The 16,653-nt window shown below is 52.9% G+C and overlaps 2 protein-coding genes and 1 pseudogene across 3 annotated transcripts in view; 2 read left to right on the top strand and 1 right to left on the bottom strand.

Moving 5' to 3' along the window:
* Positions 1-1,365: 1,365 nt before the first annotated feature.
* CDK9 (cyclin dependent kinase 9) lies at positions 1,366-5,293 on the top strand. Its single transcript, XM_012458093.3, has 7 exons — positions 1,366-1,502; positions 1,968-2,049; positions 2,737-2,827; positions 3,176-3,342; positions 3,442-3,613; positions 3,771-3,919; positions 4,387-5,293. Exons 1-7 carry the CDS (start codon positions 1,411-1,413, stop codon positions 4,750-4,752), a joined length of 1,119 nt encoding a protein of 372 aa, XP_012313516.1. The 5' UTR covers positions 1,366-1,410; the 3' UTR covers positions 4,753-5,293.
* Positions 5,294-7,606: 2,313 nt separating this feature from the next.
* On the bottom strand, positions 7,607-8,449 carry LOC105721038 (ferritin light chain-like; annotated as a pseudogene).
* A 2,028-nt stretch (positions 8,450-10,477) lies between these two features.
* The window catches only part of FPGS (folylpolyglutamate synthase), a 28,188-nt gene continuing 22,012 nt past the window's right edge, over positions 10,478-16,653 (top strand). For both annotated transcript variants that reach the window (XM_012458092.2, XM_012458091.2), the window contains exons 1-3: positions 10,478-10,639; positions 10,970-11,032; positions 11,220-11,358. In XM_012458092.2, coding sequence (XP_012313515.2) covers positions 11,242-11,358 — 117 coding nt within the window. In that variant the 5' untranslated portion in view covers positions 10,478-10,639; positions 10,970-11,032; positions 11,220-11,241. The remainder of the gene's footprint in view (positions 10,640-10,969; positions 11,033-11,219; positions 11,359-16,653) is intronic.

The following is a 16,653-nucleotide window of genomic DNA, read 5'->3' as shown; positions in this document are numbered from 1 at the left end:
AGTCCCCTTCACACTCAGACACCCAGGTTCGGGTCCCAGCTTTGTCGCCGTGTGACCTTGGGCAAACGATCTCACCACTCTGAGCGTCAATGTCTTCTTCTGCAAAATGGGTTAGCGATCCTGACTATGGGGCTATTGATTCAGGATTCGGCGGGAACGCCCAGCACTCTGAGCATACAAGAGAGCGGAGAAAATGGCAGCTGTTTTTTGCGATTATTGACCCGGGGCCCGACCAGCTCTGGCGTGGCACGGCGGAGGCTGGAGTCCTGCGGGTCCCATCCCTGCCCCCCGAAGAGCCGCGCTCCATCAATAGAAGGCCCGGGCGTTGCTTGCTCGCCGTCTCCAGTGCCGCCGCGCCCCCTTGCGGCCGTCGGTTGCCAAGTCAACGGCGGGTGGCGGGGACCGGAGGAGGTGGCGGCGGGGGCCGTTCTCTCCTCCCAGGGCCGGAGGACGCTCCCTCCGCGACTCCCACCTTCGCCTCTCGGGGGGGCACTTCGAGCCGAGGAGGAAGGGGCTCTCCGCGGCAGCGGGCATGTGGGGGTAAACTGAGGCACGCGGCGGGGCGCCCGCAGCCAGGTGCCGAGCGCGGGGCCCCACCTCCGAAGGCAGAGGAGGGGCCGCGGGCGGTGACGCGCCTAGGGCGGCCGGCGGACAGCGAGCGAGCGGGCGGGCGGGCGGTGGCGGCGGCGGCAGGTGCGGCCGCGGAGGGTGGGAGGGAGGAGGGAGGGGGCGGGCGGAGGAGGAGGGGAGGGCGAGGCCGGGCACCTCCCCCTTTATAACGCGCCCCCTCCCGGGCTCTCGGGCCGCCTCCTAGTCGGCTCTTCCAGTCTCGCCCCCTCGCCCGGCTGCCCCGGGCCCGGGCCCGGCCAGGGAGCCCTCAGGCCGCGGCTCGGGGGCCGCCCCGCCGCCCGCCGCCCGCCGCCCGCCGCCCGCCGCCCGCCGCCCCGCGCAGCCCGGCGGAGGCGGCGCCGTCGGAGGAGGAGGAGCAGGGCACTGCGGCTGGCCCCGGATCGGGCGCCAGAGCGGCAGCAGCTTCGGCAGCAGCGGCGGCCCGGACCGATGCAGCGGGACGCGCCGCCCCGAGCCCCAGCCCCGGCGCCCCGGCTCCCCGCGCCCCCGATCGGGGCCGCCGCCAGTAGTGGCGGCGGCGGAGGCGGGGGCAGCGGCGGCGGCGGAGGCGCCTCTGCAGCTCCGGCTCCCCCTGGCCTCCCGGGAACTACAAGTCCCAGGGGGCCTGGCGGCGGGCGGCGGGCGGAAGAGGCGGGGTCGGCGCCGCGGGGCCGGAAGTGGCCGTGGAGGCGGAAGTGGCGCGGCCGCGGAGGGGCCTGGAGCGCGGCGGCGGGACCCGGAGCGGGAGCGGGAGCGGCAGCAGCGGCGGTTGGGGGCGGCGGCGGTTCGCTGGAGGCGGCCATGGCAAAGCAGTACGACTCGGTTGAGTGCCCCTTTTGTGATGAAGTTACCAAATACGAGAAGCTTGCCAAGATCGGCCAAGGCACCTTCGGGTAAGGCTGTGTCCCTCGGGGATGGGAGTCCTGGACTTGCACCTCGTCGGGACGCCGAGGACCCGGCCTGAGGTGGTAGAGAAGCCGCCTGTCTCTGGGCTTGCCCACAAGTCTCTAGGCCGTGCCGCACCCCGCCCGGGCCTGACGGAGCCGGCTGGTAGGGAGGAGCCTGAGGCCCGTGGTGGGGGGCGGGGAGGGGCTGCAGAGAAGTGCCCGTGAGGGGAGCGGGATCTCTCCAAGAGACGCCCTAGTGAGGAGAAGGGACTGAGGGGAGGAAGCAGAGGCTCCGAACGAGACCGGGTGCCGGGTACCGCGTGGGGTAGCCGCCTGTTCTGGTACCCGGCCCGGCCCAGCCCCGCCCCGCCCGGGAGTCTTTTGCTGCTGCCCCTCCTCCTGTGTGGGGGAGGGGCGGGCCCTGCGGAAACGGCCTGATGAGCTCTCTTGGGTCTCTCTTTCCGCCCGCAGGGAGGTGTTTAAGGCCAAGCACCGCAAGACCGGCCAGAAGGTGGCTCTGAAGAAGGTGCTGATGGAAAATGAGAAGGAGGGGGTGAGTACGGATCGGGCGTGCGGGCGGGCCGGCTAACTGTCCAGGACCCCGGGTTGGCTTTCCACCCTGCTGCTTCTACGAGTCTCAGGTTGAGGTTCATTTTGTTTGTAGCAGTTCAGAAATTTCCAAGGAATTTGGCCTCCACCCTAAAACCTAAATGCTTCATTCTTAGGCAATTACAGTTGAGGCCAGGAGGGGGAGTTAATGTTTGCATCGTGTGCACACGAAGTTAGGCAGCCTTTAAACACCATTTTCTTAGTGTTAAATTTTGCTTAATGTAAAAGAGATACATATGCATGGTTTTTGGAAGGTGACTAATAATTATTTAATGTATTTAAAAGGAGCGGTGCCTCCTCCACCGCGTCTTAGCTCTAGTATAGTTTCCCATAAACCTTCAAGGTCTTGCTCTAGCAAGGACGTTTTTAAGTCATCATGTTTGTTGCCAACAAAACAGCCGTAGAGCTCAAGCTTAAAGGCTGAAACTGCGGAGCATTTAGTGGCTAGTAGCCAAGTACTGTTGTTTCAGTTTGTTGTCTGCTATACCCGTTTTACAGATAAGGCTTCTGAGACAGCTGGTTTTCAGAGCACGTGTTCTTGCTTTGTCTCCCAGCTTGTGTCTGAGTGTAGAACCCAGGGCGGGGCTCTGGACTGCGCTGTCTCCTGACCACTTCCCTCTTTCCCACCCAGTTCCCCATTACAGCCTTGCGGGAGATCAAGATCCTTCAGCTTCTAAAACACGAGAATGTGGTCAACTTGATTGAGATTTGTCGAACCAAAGGTAAGTTGTTTGGCTCTTGTGAGAAGATGATGCTTATAGCCTAAGGTTTTGTTTACAGAGTTGGAACTGGACACGCCTAAACTGCCTCTTCTTAACCCAGATGGACCCATGGTGACTGCTTTCTCTGGTCCTCTTTCATCATAGCTGGTGCTTCCCTGGGGCCTGCCACAGCACCTGGCCCAGAGGAGGCACTCAGAAAATATTTGGCCAGTGAAGGAAGGAACAGACGGATGCTCTGGAGGGCATGGGTGTCCGTGGGTTGGGGCAGGAAGAGAGAAGCTGGTTGTGGGAAAATGAGTTGGGTGTGGTTTTCTTGACTTTTTCTTCCTTCTGTTATTCCTGCCTCAGCTTCCCCCTATAACCGCTGCAAGGGCAGTATATACCTGGTGTTTGACTTCTGTGAGCATGACCTTGCTGGGCTGTTGAGTAATGTTTTGGTCAAATTCACGCTGTCTGAGATCAAGAGGGTGATGCAGATGCTGCTTAACGGCCTCTACTACATCCACAGGAACAAGGTGGGGCCAGAGCTGGGAGGAGGGCCCGGACTGGGGCTGGCCTTGGTTCCCATTTCTGGGTGGATGTGACTGAAGAAGCCACTCTTGTCCTTCCTGCAGATCCTGCACAGGGACATGAAGGCTGCTAATGTGCTTATCACTCGTGATGGGGTCCTGAAGCTGGCAGACTTTGGGCTGGCCCGGGCCTTCAGCCTGGCCAAGAATAGCCAGCCCAACCGCTACACCAACCGTGTGGTGACACTCTGGTACCGGCCCCCGGAGCTGTTGCTCGGTGAGGACTCCCGAGCGGGCCGAGGGGGGTGAGGGCCAGGCATCCACCTGGCCCCCATCCCCCACTGCCAGGGCTTCTTGAGCTGCCGGCCCTGGGGCATCGAGCCTCAGGAGGCCCTCGGGCTCAAGGGGCCCTCCTGGTGCGCTCTTCTTCCCAGGGGAGCGGGACTACGGCCCCCCCATTGACCTGTGGGGTGCTGGGTGCATCATGGCAGAGATGTGGACCCGCAGCCCTATCATGCAGGGCAACACGGAGCAGCACCAGCTTGCCCTCATCAGTCAGCTCTGCGGCTCCATCACTCCTGAGGTACGGGGTCTTGGTTTCCATGGGGTGCAGAGATCCAGGCCCCCCTGGCAGAGGGGGAGTGGGGAGTGGAATGGAAGGAGCACTCCTCTCTGGAGAGGAGGCTGGTTTGGAGACAGGGCCTGCCCTTGAGAGCCACACAAGCTGTGTGCCAGTCTCGGTTCCCTCACCTGTTCTGTGGCCTTGGCAGAGCATCTGAGCCAGTGCTGCGTTTCTCTTTTGTGAAACAGAAATGTAACATGTATCAGGGTTGGAGCCCATATTCCAGGTGATGTGGGTAAAAGGGCCTGGCACATGGTATATGCCATTCTGTGGTGGGCACTGATTCTCCTGGGAGGGGTCGAGTTCTCTCTCCAGTTGCAGTCTTGGAGTCTCCGCATGGAGCAGGTATTTTAGTCCTTTTAGGCCTTGACCAAGGGACAAGCCACACACTCCTGACCAAACTCCACCTCTCTCAACACCCCTTCCAGGTGTGGCCAAACGTGGACAAGTATGAGCTGTATGACAAGCTGGAGCTGGTCAAGGGCCAGAAGCGGAAGGTGAAGGACAGGCTGAAGGCCTACGTGCGCGACCCGTACGCGCTGGACCTCATCGACAAGCTGCTGGTGCTGGACCCTGCCCAGCGCATCGACAGTGACGACGCCCTCAACCACGACTTCTTCTGGTCTGACCCCATGCCGTCCGACCTCAAGGGCATGCTCTCCACCCACCTGACGTCCATGTTTGAGTACCTGGCACCGCCGCGCCGGAAGGGCAGCCAGATCACCCAGCAGTCCACCAACCAGAGCCGCAATCCCGCCACCACCAACCAGACGGAGTTCGAGCGTGTCTTCTGAGGGCTGGTGTTTGCCACTATGGCTGTTGTATTCTGCTATGTGACTTGCATCGTGGAGGCGGTGGGGCATTTGAGTTTCTGTCTCTCATGCGTATTTTATTTAATCCCCACCCTGGGCTCTGGGAGCAGCCTGTTGAGTGGACTGGAGTGGAGCATTGGCTGAGAGGCCCGGAGGGCACCAGGGCTCTCCCATCTTGCTCCCTGGCTTTCTGGAAGGTGCCCAGAGGGTCTCCATGGGGTGGGAGGAAGGGCTTACCCACCAGTGACTTTTTCCAAGAGCCCCCAGCATGATGGAAGAGGGGACAGGTCTTTCACTCATCCCCAATCCTATTCTCGGGCTGTGAACTCTGCGTGGGGACAGGGCTGGCCTCAGGAGTGCGCTGTTTTTGGCCTTGCCCTCAGAAGCTGGGGCTGGCACAAACTCTTGGTTTCTTCAACAGGAGAATTTTATCATGTTTCTTTTGGTTCCGTTGTTTGGAGACATTCCTGGACACAGTTTGTTCAGTTAGAATTAAAACTTGAGTTGTTTTTTTTTCCCAGGAGTTTCTGTGTGTTCTGTTCTGTGCTCACGCCACCAGCTCTTCCCCTGTGGTCCGCAGGTTGGGCCTGACCATTGGGACATGATTGTCAAGTCACTGGAGGTCTTGACTCTTTGTTTCTCAGTTCATGTTCCCGTACACAATTGCAAAGGACCTTTGTCTGTTTTTCCTCATGGGTGCCTTCCAGAACACATCTCGGGTCCCTGGTGAGGGAATTTTGGCAAGGGCCTGCTGTGAGCTGTGACTGCGGTTGGTGACCCAGGAGGGCAAATCACTGGAGTGACAATTTGACCTGTCACCTGAGAAGGATGCTTCCTCGGACTGCTGAGTAGAGGGGACTAGGGCAGGCTGGAGAGAGGAAGTGGGCAGAGGGTGGAGGGATTGCAAGTGTCCTGGAAGGTGGGAGTAGTTTTGCACCAGGGTAGAGTGGGTGGGAGAAACAGACTGAAGGTAGGATCCCTGGGACCCTTTGAGGAGCAGTACATTCTGGCAGGCACATTTCTGTGAGCCTGAAGTTGGGGAGAGGCATTCTGGAGATCAATTTACTATGCCCTGTTACAGGTAGAGACCTTGAATAGGGGCCAAGAAGGAAGGTGGGCAAAACTCTTGACCAGAACCATCCTTAACTTACAGAAACTGACCCAGACCACAACAGAAAAGACCAGTGAAAGTAAGAAAAATTCTTTTTTTGAGACAGAATCTCACTCTGTTGCCCAGGCTGGAGTGCAGTGGTGCAGTCTTGGCTCACTGCATCCTCCGCCTGCAAGTGATTCTCTTGCCTCAGCCTCCTGAGTAGCTGGGATTACAGGCACCCGCACTACACCTGGCTAATTTTTGTATTTTTAGTAGAGACAGGTTCGCCATCTTGGTCAGGCTGGTCCCAAACTCCTGACCTCAGGTGATCTACCTCAGCCACCCAAAGTGCTGGGATTACATGCACGAGCTACTGTGTCCAGCCAAGGGAAAAAGTTCTTGACCTGGTGTGTTTTCCTGAGACTTGTATAACAAATTGCTAGAAGTATGCTAGTTTAAAGTAACACATTTATTCTTTAAGTTCTCATAGAGTCATTGGTGTCAGGGTTGGTTCCTTCTGGAGGCTCTGATGGAGAGAGAATCCTTTCCGTGACTCCTGCTGGCTGCTGGCAGTCCTCCCATCCCTTAGGCTTGTAGATGTGTCACTCCTGTCTCTGCCTGTGTTCACATGGCATTTTTCCTTCTATGTGTCTGTCTGCTTTTTTTTTTTTTTTTTTTTTTGAAATGGAGTTTTGCTCTTGTTGCCCAGGCTGGAGTGCAATAGCATGATCTTGGCTCACTGCAGCCTCTGCCTCCTGGGTTCAGGTGATTCTCCTGCCTCAACCTCCTGAGTAGCTGAGATTATAGGCACCTGCCACCACGCCTAGCTAATTTTTGTATTTTTAGTGGAGATGGGGTTTCACCATCTTTGCCAGGCTGGTCTCAAACTCTTGATCTCAGGTGATCCACCCACCTTGGCCTCCCAAAGTGCTGGGATTATGGGTGTTAGCCACCATGCCCAGCCTGTTTGTCTGTGTTATGTGGACACCAGTCTGGATTTAGGGGCCACCCTGACCCAGTGTGACCTCATCTTAATTACCTCTGCAAAGATCCTCTTTCCAAATAAGGTCACATTCTGAGGTTTGGAGGGGACATGAATTCAATGGGGCACATTTCAACCCAGTATAACTAGTAGTTAAAGAAATCCAAATTGGCCAGGCGCAGTGGCTCACTCCTGCAATCCCAGTACTTTGTGAGGCCAAGGTGACGGATCATGAGGTCAGGAGTTCAAGACCAGCCTGGACAACATAGTGAAATCCGGTCTCTACTAAAAATACAAAAATTAGCCAGGTATGGTGGCGGGCACCTGTAGTCCCAGCTACATGGGAGGCTGAGGCAAGAGAATCGCTTGAACCCAGGAGATGGAGGTTGCAGTGAGCTGAGATTGCGCCACTGCACTCCAGCCTGGGTGACACAGTGAGACTGTCTCAAAAAACAAAAAAGATCCAAATTTGGGTCAAGATGGGTGGATCACCTGAAGACAGAAGTTCGAAACCAGCCTGGCCAATATGGTGAAACCCTGTCTCTACTAAAAATACAAAAATTAGCCAGGCCTGGTGGTGAATGCCTGTAATTCCAGCTACTCAGGAAGCTGAGGTGGGAGAATCGCTTGAACCCAGGAGGCAGAGTTGCAGTGAGCTGAGATGGCACCACTGTATTTCAGCCTGGGCGACAGAGCAAGAGACTTTTTTTTTTTTTTTTTTCTTCAAATAGCGTTATTTCCATTTGGTCCAAGGCTCGTAAGGGTAGTTAGAAAGCTGCCTAGTGGCTGGAGGGAGGGGCTTAGGCAGAAGCCCTGTTATTTTGCAAAGGGCCTTCCTAAGTGGCTGGGCTCAGTAGGCTCTTAGTCGTGCTTGAGAGTGAGCCTTTCAAAGAGATACTTGCCCAGGCCAGCCTGTGGGCCGGCCAACCTGCGGAGGTTGGTCAGGTGGTCACCCATCTTCTTGATGATTTTCACTTCCTCATCTAGGAAGTGACTCTCCAGGAAGTCACAGAGATGGGGGTCCGTGCGGGCAGAACCCAGGGCATGAAGATCCAAAAGGGCCTGGTTCAGATTTTTCTCCAGGGCCATGGCGGCTTCCATGGTGTCCAGGGTTTTACCCCACTCATCTTGAGCCGGCTTCTTGATGTCCTGAAAGAGAGCGCCGCCGCCACGCTGGTTTTGCTTCTTCAGGAGACGCTCCTAGCCCTCGCGCTTCTCCTCGGCCAATTCGCGGAAGAAGTGGCTCACGCCTTCCAGAGCTACATCATCGCGGTCGAAATAGTAGCCCAGAGAGAGGCAGGTGTAGGAGGCCTGCAGGTACACATTGACCAGGTGGTTGATGGCTACCTCCACGTCGGTGGAATAATTCTGACGAATCTGGGAGCTCATGGTTGGTCGGCAAAAAGGAGCTAACCACAAAAACGGTGTTAGCAGGTTCCCAGAAGCAGGAGATGACTGAGAAGATGGTCCTGGAGGTTGCAACTGGAGAGGAAATTGGAGGGCGGTAGGAGGCTGGAAGAAAGAGTCCCTGGGATCTGTTCCGTTTAAACACTGTTGAAGCAAGAGACAGATCCGCGGGACTGCCGAACTGCTCGAGACTTTTTATTAAAAAAAAAAAAAATCCAAATTAAAGCTCTTGTGAGATGTCCAGACAGCAGTCAGCAGGATTTGAGTGTGGGAAAACTCACAGGGCTGGCCTAAATGTATTCTCTTTGAAGGATAAAAAGTTCTGAAAGGTTTGTATTCTTTGACTCAGCAATTCCACTTACAGGAATTTTTTACGAGCAGTTATACTATAATAATCTCATTGAACCCTCATTGCAATTTCGATGGTCTCATTTGTTCATTGGCCATATTTGTTAGGTGCATCGTCCAAGGGTCTGTTTGGGACTTAATATAGCTGGAAACTGGTGGCCCTGGTGGTCCACCCCCACCTCAGCAGAGCTCACCTTCCAGTAGGTCCAAACTGGTTTGATTGAGTTCCATGGAAAACAACGAAGTGGGATAAGAGGGAAAAGTAGGGGGCCAGCTGAGGGAGTCAGCGTGTTACAGAAGCAGAAATCAAGAGAAACAGCTTTGTGGGGCGGGGGTGTGGGCACAAGTGCCAAGGGCTGGGAAGCCTTCGGGGAGCTTTGTACAGAGTGTGTGGTTCTTCCTTTATGTTTCTTGGTGTTTCCTCATAGTTAACTAATACATTTGCTCCTGCAATTAAGCCGATCTTTACATTTTTTTTTTTTTAATTAAAAATATAGCCGGGCACGATGACTCATGCCTGTAATCCAGCACTTTGGGAGGCTGAGGTGGGTGGATCACGGGGTTAGGAGTTTGAGACCAGCCTGACCAACATGGTAAAACCCTGTCTCTACTAAAAATACAAAAAAAAAATTAGCTGGGCGTGGTGGCACGTGCCTGTAGTCCCAGCTACTCAGGAGGCTGAGGCAGGACAATTGCTTGAACCCAGGAGGCGGAGGTTGCAGTGAGCCTCGATTGTTCCACTGCATTCAAGGGATTCTTCCATGTTGGCCTCCTAAAGTGCCGGGATTACAGGTGTGAGCCGCTACACCCACCCAATTAAGCTACATTTTAAAACAACCAAGACAGGCCCTAAACCCTGGAGCTGCTGACCCAAGCTCAACCCCACCTCCCTCTTCCCCAGAGTCTACCCCAGGGAGGAACGGGGACTTGCCAGGCAGGTGTGGGTTCTCTAGCTTTGGCCTCAAGCTCTGGTGTGACGTGGATGCTGTTTCTAGCTGTAGAGGGAGGTATGTGGCCTGGAATAAAGGTTCCCAGAGGGCAGGGCCTTGTGGGGCTTTTACCATGTTCCCAGCACCTAGATAGTGCCTGGCACCTGTGAGTCTCAGATACACTGGAGTGAGTACAGTGAACAGATGGCCGAGGAGGCTGTGCAGACGGGAAAGGAAAGGCCTTTGCCAGATCATGGGGATGAGCTTGGGATGTCACCCTGCAGTCCAGGGACTGGGTTCTGTGTCCTGGCTTTTTTTTTTTTTTTTTTAAGAGCCTGGAGTTAGGCTGGGTGCAGGGGCTCACACGTGTAATTGCAGCACTTTGGGAGGCCGAGGTGGGTGGATCACGAGGTCAGGAGTTGGAGACCAGCCTGGCCAAGATGATGAAACCCCATCTCTACTAAAAATATAAAAATTAGCCAGGCGCAGTAGTGGGTACCTGTAATCCCAGCTACTCGGGAGGCCGAGGCAGGAGAACCGCTTGAACCCAGAGACAGAGGTTGCCGTGAGCCGAGATCGTGCCACTGCACTCCAGCCTGGGCAACAGAGCAAAACCTGTTTCAAAAAAAAAAATACAACCTAGAGTCACATCCTGGTTTCCTTTTTTTCTCTCTCTTTTTTTTTTTTTTTTGTTAAAATGGTTGTTTTATATTCACTTTTACTTAAACCAGCCAAAGGAGTACTGATGTCCTTATAATGCAGCCAATACAAGACCTCTTTCCACAAATATTAGCATAACCATCAAAATAGGGACTTCAGTAAAACAGCCAAACAGGGCTGAGGAAATCAATTAAATAGGTTACAGATTAACCCTTCACCTCAATAGAGTTTTAATTTAATTTAATTTATTATTTTTTGAGACAGAGTCTGGCTGTCTCCCAGGGTGGATTGCAGTGATGAGATCTTGGGTCACTGCAACCTCCACCTCCTGGGGTCAAGCAATTCTCCTGCCTCAGCCTCCAGAATAGCTGGGACTACAGACGCACGCTGCCACGCCCAGCTCCCTGGCTTCTTTTTGACCAAGTGATTTGGTGAAACGCCTCTTCCTCCGTAAGTCAAGGGCGTCCCACGTATGCTGTTCTTTGTGTAACCCTCTCCCAGCTAGGATCTTGCCCTGGCAGGGCAAAGGCAAAACGGGCCCTAACTGTAAGGGGGGTGGGCTGGGATAAGGAGACCTGGAAGAGGGCAGATAAAGCCAGCCCCAAGGTCTGGAAGCTTTGCAAGCATAGCCCCCTCCCAATTGTTAGTTCCCCTCCCCTTCCACCTGCCTGCCTGCCTGCCCGCCTGCCCGCCTGCCCGCCTGCGTGCTTACCTTTAACCTCCACCCAGTTGTTATTTAACTCTCGGTGAAGTTCTGACCAGTCCCACACTCCCCTCCAGAAACCTGCACAGAGGCTGAGAAATCCCTGGGGTGATCCTAGGATGAAGGCAGGAACCTATCAGGTAAAACGTTTCTCCCTGCACACTGGAGAAGCCAGAGCTTCTGCCCCCAGTCCCGTCAGGGGAGGGGAGGCCTTGGCGTCTCCACAAGTCACGTTCTCTGATTCAGCAAGCCTCACGGCTCCAGCTAAATCCTGGCCAGAGCTGGCTTGGCAGAGGTGACTTATGCGTCACTTCATGTCCTACCCAGAAGGGGAGCGGGAAACCGAGGGATGAAAGGTGCCAGGTTCCTGGCTGCCTCCCTGCCGACGGCTGAGAAGTTTTGGTGGGAAGGAACCATGGAGGGCCCATCCGGACATTCTTCCTCAGCGAAAACTGCCTCCTTTCAGGTAGGAGAACCCAGTGACCTCGGGCAGGTGGCCTTGACTCTCTAAGCCTCAGTTTCTTGGGGGTAATGCTGCCAGCCCCTCCCTCACAGGGCTCAGCACCCAGCATGCTTGGAAAGTGAGAATAAATCGGGAAAAAAATTCCACATTTTTTTTCTCTGAAAATTGCTAAGAAGGCCGGACATGGTGGCTCACACCTGTAATCCCAGCACTTTGGGAGGCTGAGGCGGGTGGATCAAAAGATCAGGAGTTTGAGAGCAGCCTGGCCAAGATGGTGAAACCCCATCTCTACTAAAAATAAAAAATTAGCTGGGCTTGGTGATGGATGTCTGTAGTTGTTGAGAAACATTAAATTTACCCTGCCCTCATGGCTCCTCAGTGGGGGATATCTTTTAGTTTGTAATTAGTGGTAGGCGGATAACAGCTGCCTACTTGGTATATTCTTGAGTTATGTTTAAATATAGCCCACCTGTGTATTAATAAGAATCACCTGTCTAAGAGCAAATAAGTGGATGAGAGTCTGCTCCGGGCCTTCAGCCTGGAGAGGTGTCAGCCCATGGGATTCCAGACTGTTGTGCTATCTGGGTGTCTGCCTCTCAAATACCTTCGGCGCCGCCTGGGTGGGGGTCTCTCGACCGAGCTTGTTCTTGATATGTAATCCCAGCTACTAAGGAGGCTGAGGCAGGAGAATTGCTTGAACTTGGGAGGCAGAAGTTGCAGAGCCGAGATTGCACGACTGCACTCCAGCATGGGCAACAGACCAAGACTACGTCTCAAAAAAAGAAAAAAAATTAGCCAGGCATGGTGGCACATGTCTGTAATCCCAACTACTCTGGAGAATGAGGCAGGAAAATCTCTTGAACCCGGGATGTGGAGGTTGCAGTGAGCCAAGATCAGGCCCCTGCACTCCAGCCTGGGCAACAGAGTGAGACTACATCTCAAAAAAGAAAAAACAAAAAAAATCCTCCTCCTCCTAAAGAGGAGACTGAGGGTCAGATAGGATCAGAGAGGGGAGATGACTTACCCATGGTCACACAGCACTTCGACAGTGGAGATGGCCAGACAAGTGGCGGTGAGGTGCGAGGACCAACATTAAAGTCGGTAATCGGGGTTTGAGTTGGCTCGGCCGCATCCACGTGCCTGCTGTATCACCCTGGGTGAGCTGAGCCTCCATTTCTCCACCTGTAAAATAGAGATCATCTCTGTTTCACACAATTTCCATGAGATTTCAGGGGCCAAACACAGGGATAAGTGCTTAATAAATGTTTATTTGTTTTGAGACAGCATCTTCACTCTGTTGCCCTGTCGCCCAGGCTGGAGTGCAGTGGTGCGATCTCAGCTTACTGCAACCTCCGCCTCCCTGGTTCAAGGGATTCTCCTGCCTCAGCCTCCTATGTAGTGGGACCACAGGAGTGTGCCACCACACCTAGCTAATCGTTTCACCATGTTGGCCAGGCTGGTCTCATACTCCTGGCCTCAAGCGATTCACCCACTTTGGCTTCCCAAAGTGCTGGGATTACAGGCGTGAGCCACTGCTCCCAGCCAAGTGCTTAATAAATGTTAACAAAAAACAACCCACCCAAAAAGGAGGAACGAGGACAGACAGAGGGCAAGGGTGTTTCAACAGAGGCAAACATTGTGAGCAAAAGCTTGCAGGTGGGAGAGGCCAAGGCCAATTGCTGAAGTCCTTGCCAGCTGGTAGGGACTGTGTCTTGTACGTGGGGGATGAGTCTGGAGGCAGGCAGGGACCAGCCGCAGTGAACTTGTGGGTTTTTAATCCCAAATGCATGACGGGGCAGGAGAGAGTGTAGTAACCCAGGCAGATCTGAGTTTAGAAAGACCTGACCCACTGTGAGGCCCCAGCTGTCTCTGCCCTCTCTGAACCTCAGCCTGCCATTCCACAGTGGGTACCCTCTGTGACGTGACCAGCGTTTGTAAATCTGTATATTCCTTTTTGAATTTCTTTCTTTGCTGCCCTCTCACCCCCAGGACTGGGTGCTCTGTGAGCAGTACCTTGTCTTCTGTTCCCCACAGTGACCACAACATCTAGCTCAGGGTCTGGCAGAGATAATTTCTCCCCAGTGAATAAATGAACGAATGACATCGTTTCCCTGTGGGAAGGTGGGGTTATGGCAGAGTTCCTCAGCCAGCTCCTACCCCAGCCCTTCCTTCCCTCCATGCGCACCTGCAGATCTTCCCGCATGAGTGGGCGCCGGCCCATTTACTGGTTCTCCTTCTCCCTTTGTTTTCTCTTCTCTCCGACAATGGCTGTGTTTCTGTTGTTCTTCTTGGAGAGAGAGAACGCAATGCCATCTCGGACACCAAAAGGCCAGCTGCAGTTCCCTCTCCAGGTGCAGGATGAAGATGCCTTGGATTTTTCCCTTTACACTTTCCTCTAGTTGCTTCTATAAATATTTGTGGCTTTTAAAATAAAAAGCCACAAAGGAGATGAGTGGGCTGTAAAGGAAACACAACAGCTTTTTTTTTGGAGACAGTCTTGCTCTGTTGCCCAGGCTGAAGTGCAGTGGCTCGATCTCGGCTCACTGCAAACTCCACCTTCTGGGTTCAAGTGATTCTTCTGCCTCGCCCTCCTGAGCAGCTAGGATTACAGGCATGGACCACCATGCCCGGCTAATTTTTGTATCCTTAGTAGAGACGGGGGCTTCACCATGTTGGTCAGGCTGATCTCGAACTTCTGACCTCGTGATCTGCCCATCTTGGCCTCCCAAAGAGCTGGGTTACAGGCATGAGCCACCCTGCCTGGCCAGCTTCTTTTTTTTTTTTTTTTGAGATGGAGTCTTGCTCTGTCCCCCACGCTGGAGTGCAGTGGCACGATCTTGGCTCTCTGCAGCCTCCACCTCCCAGGTTGAAACAATTCTCGTGCCTCAGCCTGCCAAGTAACTGGGATTACAGGCAGGTGCCACCACACCCAGTTAACTTTTGTATTTTTAGTAGAGACGGGGTTTCACCACGTTGGCTGATCTTGAACCTTTTCCACCCACCTTGGCCTCCCAAAGTGCTGGGATTACAGGCATGAGCCACCATGCCCAGCTACAAACAGCTGTTAAACACACAAAAAAGTGCTCAGCCTCCTTAATAATAAAATAAATGCAAATGAAACTACTCAGAGAATCAACCATATGATTGGCAGGGATCAAAGCTGGCTGTGTTGCTGAAGATGTGAGGAAATGCTGGTTCATGTGCTGCTGAAGTGGGGGAAACCACCCCTCTGGGGGACAATGTGACCATATGTATAAAAATGTCGGCCAGGTGTGGTGGCTCACGCCTGTAATCCCAACATTTTGGGAGGCTGAGGTGGGTGGATCCTGAGGTCAGGAGTTTGAGACCAGCCTGGCCAACATGGTGAAACCCCATCTCTACTAAAAATACAAAAATTAGCCGGGTGTGGTGGTGTACACCTGTAATCTCAGCTACTTGAGAGGCTGAGGCAGGAGAATTGCTTGAGCCTGGAAGGCGGAGGTTGCAGTGAGCCGAGATCGTACCACTGTACTCGGCCTGGGTGACAGAATGAGACGCCGTCTTGGAAAAAAAAAAAATGTCAAGTGCAGGTCACCTTTGACCCAGCAATTGCATTTCTTGGAATTTATCCATGGGATATGCCATACCAGGAGGAAATGATGAAGGTAAAATGTTATCCACTGCTTGTGATAGCAAAATATTGGAAACCACCCAAATGTCCATCAGTGGGCAACTGGCCAAATACACAGTAACACTTCCACACCATGGAGTACTATGCAACTTCAAAACAAATTAGCCAACGGAGTGGCCCTTATCCTGACACAGCCCAGAATAGGCCCTGGATAAAAAGGGGCACGGAGAAAGCACTAGGCAGGCTTGCCTCACAATCTGCTACTATCTGTGGGTATAAAAGGGAAAGCAATATATGTTTGTATTTGCTTGTAAATGTATAACCTATCTCTGGAAAGATAAGAAACTGATAACATTGACTGCTTTGAGGAAGGAGGATTAGGGTGCTGGAATCTGGGCTCCCAGGGAGGGAGACATTTTGCTATACACTGTTTTGACCCGTTAACTGTTTGTTGTTTTTTGTTTGTTTCTTTGATTGGAGACAGAGTCTTGCTTTTTTGCCCACGCTGCAATGAGGTGGTGCAATCTTCTGCCTCCCACGTTCAAGTGATTCTTGTGCCTCAGCCTCCCAAGTAGCTGGGATTACAGGCGCACATCACCAAACTTGGCTAATTTTTGTATTTTTAGGAGACACAGGGTTTCACCATGTTGCCCAGGCTGGCCTTGAACTCCTTACCTCAAGTGATCCACCCACCTTGGCCTCCCAAAGTGTGTGATTACAGGTGTGAGCCACTGTGCCCAGCCATTCTTTTAACCATTTGAATGATATGTTACCAAAGAAAAATCAGAACTTAAAATGAAAACATAAAAAAAAGGGTTCCCCCACTTTTTTTCTTTTTCTTTCTTTTTTTTTTTTTTTTTTTTTTTTTGAGACGGAGTTTCGCTCTCGTTACCCAGGCTGGAGTGCAATGGCGCGATCTCGGCTCACCGCAACCTCCGCCTCCTGGGTTCAGGCAATTCTCCTGCCTCAGCTTCCTGAGTAGCTGGGATTACAGGCACATGCCACCGTGCCCAGCTAATTTTTTGTATTAGTAGAGACGGGGTTTCAGTATGTTGACCAGGATGGTCTCGATCTCTTGACCTCGTGATCCACCCGCCTCGGCCTCCCAAAGTGCTGGGATTACAGGCTTGAGCCACCGCGCCCGGCCTCTTTTTTTTTTAGAAAGGAAAAAAGAAAAAGCAAGAAAGAGAAAGAAAAAAAAATGAAAGAGAAGAAGAAAAAGGAAGAGAAAGAGGGAGAGAGAACAGGAATATTGCTTTATTGCCCAGGCTAGAATGCAGTCTAAAAATGGGAATTGAAAACCTCTTTTATGCCAATAATTGTGCTTAACAATGGAGACAGGAAGGAATAAGGGAAGAAAATAACAAACAAGCAGCCAACCAATATTTCATTTAAACCTATGAAATGCTATGCGATTACTGAGGAGTGATTTACTTCCAATTATATAGTCACTTTTGGAATAGGTGTGATGTGGTACTGATAAGAATGTATGTTTTGTGTATTTGAAGTGGAGAGTTCTATAAATGTTTATTGAGTTTACTTGTTCTGGGTCTGAGTTCAAGTCCTGGATATCCTTGTTAATTTTCTGTCTCGTTGATCTGTCTAATATTGACAATGTGATGTTACAGTCCCCCACTACTATTGTGTGGGAGTCTAAGTCTCTTTATAAGTCATTAAGAACTTGTCTT

The sequence above is a fragment of the Aotus nancymaae genome, unplaced genomic scaffold (assembly GCF_030222135.1).
Source record: "Aotus nancymaae isolate 86718 unplaced genomic scaffold, 86718_ANA_hifiasm-v0.15.2.pri h1tg000003l, whole genome shotgun sequence".
Lineage (NCBI taxonomy): Eukaryota > Metazoa > Chordata > Mammalia > Primates > Aotidae > Aotus > Aotus nancymaae.
This window is presented reverse-complemented; position numbering and strand designations above follow the sequence as displayed.

Bases quoted from the DNA above. Each gene is read 5' to 3' on its own strand.
- CDK9 (XM_012458093.3), top strand. From the start codon at position 1,411: ATGGCAAAGCAGTACGACTCGGTTGAGTGCCCCTTTTGTGATGAAGTT. The intron at 2,828-3,175 runs GTAAGTTGTTTG...TTCCTGCCTCAG, and splicing joins TGAGATTTGTCGAACCAAAG to CTTCCCCCTATAACCGCTGC. The intron at 3,614-3,770 runs GTGAGGACTCCC...TCTTCTTCCCAG, and splicing joins GCCCCCGGAGCTGTTGCTCG to GGGAGCGGGACTACGGCCCC.